The sequence below is a fragment of the Myodes glareolus genome, chromosome 6 (genome assembly GCF_982192425.1).
Source record: "Myodes glareolus chromosome 6, mMyoGla1.1, whole genome shotgun sequence".
NCBI lineage: Eukaryota > Metazoa > Chordata > Mammalia > Rodentia > Cricetidae > Myodes > Myodes glareolus.
The window spans coordinates 17,552,513-17,555,845 of NC_142031.1; the positions used below are offsets into that span (position 1 = coordinate 17,552,513).

Sequence of the window (3,333 nt, forward strand, 5' to 3'; positions counted from 1 at the left end):
CAAATACAAGCTTGTTCACACCTCTTAGTTAATAGAGAATCTGGGCTAGAAAAATGGCCTTTGGGGACTAGGGCTCTAGCTCAGTTGGTCGCATGCCTTAGGTCTTGTGTCTGATCTCAACCATCACATAAACCAAGTCTGGCAATATGTATCTGTAATCCCAGCACTCTAGAGGTAAAGGCAGGGGGATCAGGAGTTTTAGGTCATCCTTGGCCACATAGAATTTGAAAACAGCCTGAGCTATATAAGACCCTCATGCTGGCTAGTTTTAGATCAACTTTACACAGCCTGTAGTCATCTGAGAGGAAGGAACCTCAACCAAGAAAACGCCTCTGTAGGATTTGGCCATAGACAAGCCTGTAGGCCATTTTCATAGTGGTTAATGCAGGAGGGCCCAACTCCTTGTGGGTGGGAACACTTTGGGCTGGTGGGCCTGGGTTCTGAATGAAAGGAGGTCGAGCAAGCTACAAGGAGCAAACCAGTAAGCAGCGCCCCTCCATGGCCTCTGCATCAGCTCCTCCCTCTGGGTTCCTGCCCTGCTTTAGGTCCTGCCCTGACTTCCTTCAGTGATGAACAGTGATGGGGAAGTGTCAGTCAAATAAACCCTCTCCTCCCCAAGCTGCTTTTGGTCATGGTGTTTCGTCACAGCCCTAGTGACCCTGCCTAGGACAACCTTGTCTCAAAATTTAAAAGAAGGGAGTGGGGTGCTTGTGTCAGGGGGTCCAGCCTGAGCGACAGAGTTGAGACTTCACTTTGGGAAGAAAAAAAAAACCAGAGCCCCTGGTTTGTCTTCTGATAATTTATTTCTACACTGTGGCCGGTGCCCACTGGACAACACTGGCATCCATGTCACCACCAGCCCTCGGGCTTAGGGGTGGGTGCGGGGGCATTCCATCCGGAGCGTATTGCTTCCCAGAACTTGGGCAGACGACCTAAGGAAAAGAGCCCATTGCCAAACAGAGGGATCTCTGGAAGCTTCACACCTGGCCTCTGAGGCATCTCGGCAGAGAAGCTCTGGTTATGAACATGGTGTTGGCAGCTCAGGCCAGCGGAGCCACCCGCACACTGCAGTGAGCTGGTGTCCCGGCTGGAGGGGACCAGGCAGTTGTTGGTTGGATAGTGACTGGAGGCGGTGGTTATGTTTGTGCTGGGAGTAGAATAGCTGCGGGCCGGGGCCTGGTCCACTGGGTCCAGATAGAGCGAGTTGGCAGCTCGTTCCAGGCAGGTTGCCGCCAGCTGAGGCAAGCTCAGGGCTTTGGGGTAGCTGCTGCTGAAAATGTTGGTGGATCTGTCCAGGTAGTTGATGCCTTTGATGAGTTGGTCCAGGAAGGTAGGGCTGGAGGGACATGATGGACGGTCTGTGCAGAGCAGGCATTGGGGGTTGCTGCGTTGAGAAGCGGGCTTTTTGGCCACCTTGGGGCCCTTCACCAGGTGACTGGTCTCTACACACCTGGAGTTGTAGGGTTGGCCCATGTAGAGTCTCCCCTCAGGAAGACCTGGGGAGGCGGGGCCGAAGGACTGCTCAGAGGGGCCGCTGGATGTGCTGTAGGTGCTGGAGCCGCTTGGGAACCGGGTACTCGAGCCCTTGACGTTGTTCATATTGGAGTACTGCGTCCAGCCTGGAGTTCGGGGAGGAAAGGAAGCGTTGCTGGGATGGCTCAAACGGCTGTAAGTGTTGGATCGACTCACCTGGCGTCCAGACATCTTGGCTGGGTCAGGTTTCTGAGGTGTTTGGTTGGTTACCTGGACCTGCCAAAGAGAGAGTCCAGTCAGCTCCGGCTCCCTACCACCCCCGTCTGACCTTTCTCTTCATGGGCTTCCTCTGCTGCCCTCTCCCTTCTCCTTCCCGGCTCAGAACTTCTCCAGAAAGGGGCATTAGACGATACCAAAGGCTAACCCACAGTGCTAAGGAGCACAAACCATCGCTCCCAGACCCTATGCTGTCGACTCCGTCTCTGCACTCGGCCCTTTACCATCCGCGTCTTACAGACTGCAGCGTAAGGAGGAAAGCAGTATTCTAGTCTCAGGTGACTGGATGTGCCTACTCCCAGCACAAAGGAGACAGAGTTCAAGGGCAGCCTTAGCCACATAGTGATTTCAAAGCCATCCTGGGCTATATGAATCTCAAAAAATCCTGCCAAGTTGTTTGGTTCTAAACTTCTCCGACAGTATGGGATTTCTTCATTTGCCCCTCTTGAACAGAGAGATGTGGAGTTCTTACTCTTTCTGATCCTGAAGTAGGCATTTTATGGAGCCTAAAACCTGGCCAGGCCACAGACATGTTGATTCCTGTAAGCTGTGTCCTGTCCCTGGGTAATGAAGTCCCTGTAGTTCCCTTTTGCTACCTTGGATCTCCAATACTGTCCAATCCTCCACCCCCACTACTACCAGCTCTGCCTGACTTCTGATATTTGCTTGGTGCCAACAGAGCAGTAATTGAGCCTGCCCCACCCAGAAAACAGCTGCAAATCCCTCTCGCTGCCCCGGCCCCTCAGCTGCCCTTGTCTTTTGGGTCTAAAATGGGTGGAATGTCCAAGCCCTGGCTTGTCTTCCCTGCCTGGCCCAACCCCACCTCATCCCCCATTTTAGAAAAATAAGAGGAGACAGCCAGCTGCCCCAATTCAAGTGCCCTCCCCTTCCTGGTCTGTGGTATCCTATCTGACTGCTGTAGGGTTCTTTTCTCTCTTACCCTGGCTCTTAGGAGGTAGATGGCATAGACCTCCTTGGCTCTCTGCTGGGGACACCCACAGTTTGCCACTTCAGACTGCTGGCCATGTCATAGAATCACGGAATTCTAAGGCAGAGAAGGGCCTCCTGGGGTCATTCTGGCCAGGCCTCAGCCTCAGGGCAGGAACTCCTAGGAACCTGCCAAGACAGATGGGCCCTTTTCTGAACCCAGACTAAGGTGGTGTTTTCCTTGTGTTGAATCGAAAGGTTTGCTCTAGCGCTGACACAGCTCAGGCTGGCTGTGTTATCTATCAGTTTCTCCTCTTGTTGGGTAGACACGTGTTGGTTCAGCCTCCTCCTAGAGCTGGCCCTTCGGAGACCCATTTGTAGGGGACCAAGAGCAGTCAGCAATTCTTTGTTGAGTCCCTGCTGTGTGTCAGGCTTCGGGGGAGCATGAAGTCTCTGTTTCATGGAGACATTTCTCAGTGTTCCTTTCTGAGCCCCATGTCCCTCCCTGACTTGGACTGGGTCCCCAGGACTCCTGCAGTAAGCAGGTGCTGAGTGCATGACCCACATCCTCCCCTAGGACCTCATGGTATTTCCCAGGAAGAGCTTCTCTCCATCCCATTTTTACCTCACGTTGAAAGTAAAGCTTGGTTCTGAGCG

General features: G+C 53.3%; 1 protein-coding gene across 1 annotated transcript; it reads right to left on the reverse strand.

Moving 5' to 3' along the window:
* Nucleotides 1-781: 781 nt before the first annotated feature.
* On the reverse strand, nucleotides 782-2,839 carry LOC125406258 (uncharacterized). Its single transcript, XM_048443126.3, has 2 exons — nucleotides 2,690-2,839; nucleotides 782-1,749 (listed from the first exon to the last, which is right to left on the reverse strand). Exon 2 carries the CDS (start codon nucleotides 1,702-1,704, stop codon nucleotides 850-852), a length of 855 nt encoding a protein of 284 aa, XP_048299083.3. The 5' UTR covers nucleotides 1,705-1,749; nucleotides 2,690-2,839; the 3' UTR covers nucleotides 782-849.
* Nucleotides 2,840-3,333: the final 494 nt, after the last annotated feature.

Bases quoted from the DNA above. Each gene is read 5' to 3' on its own strand.
- LOC125406258 (XM_048443126.3), bottom strand. From the start codon at position 1,704: ATGTCTGGACGCCAGGTGAGTCGATCCAACACTTACAGCCGTTTGAGC.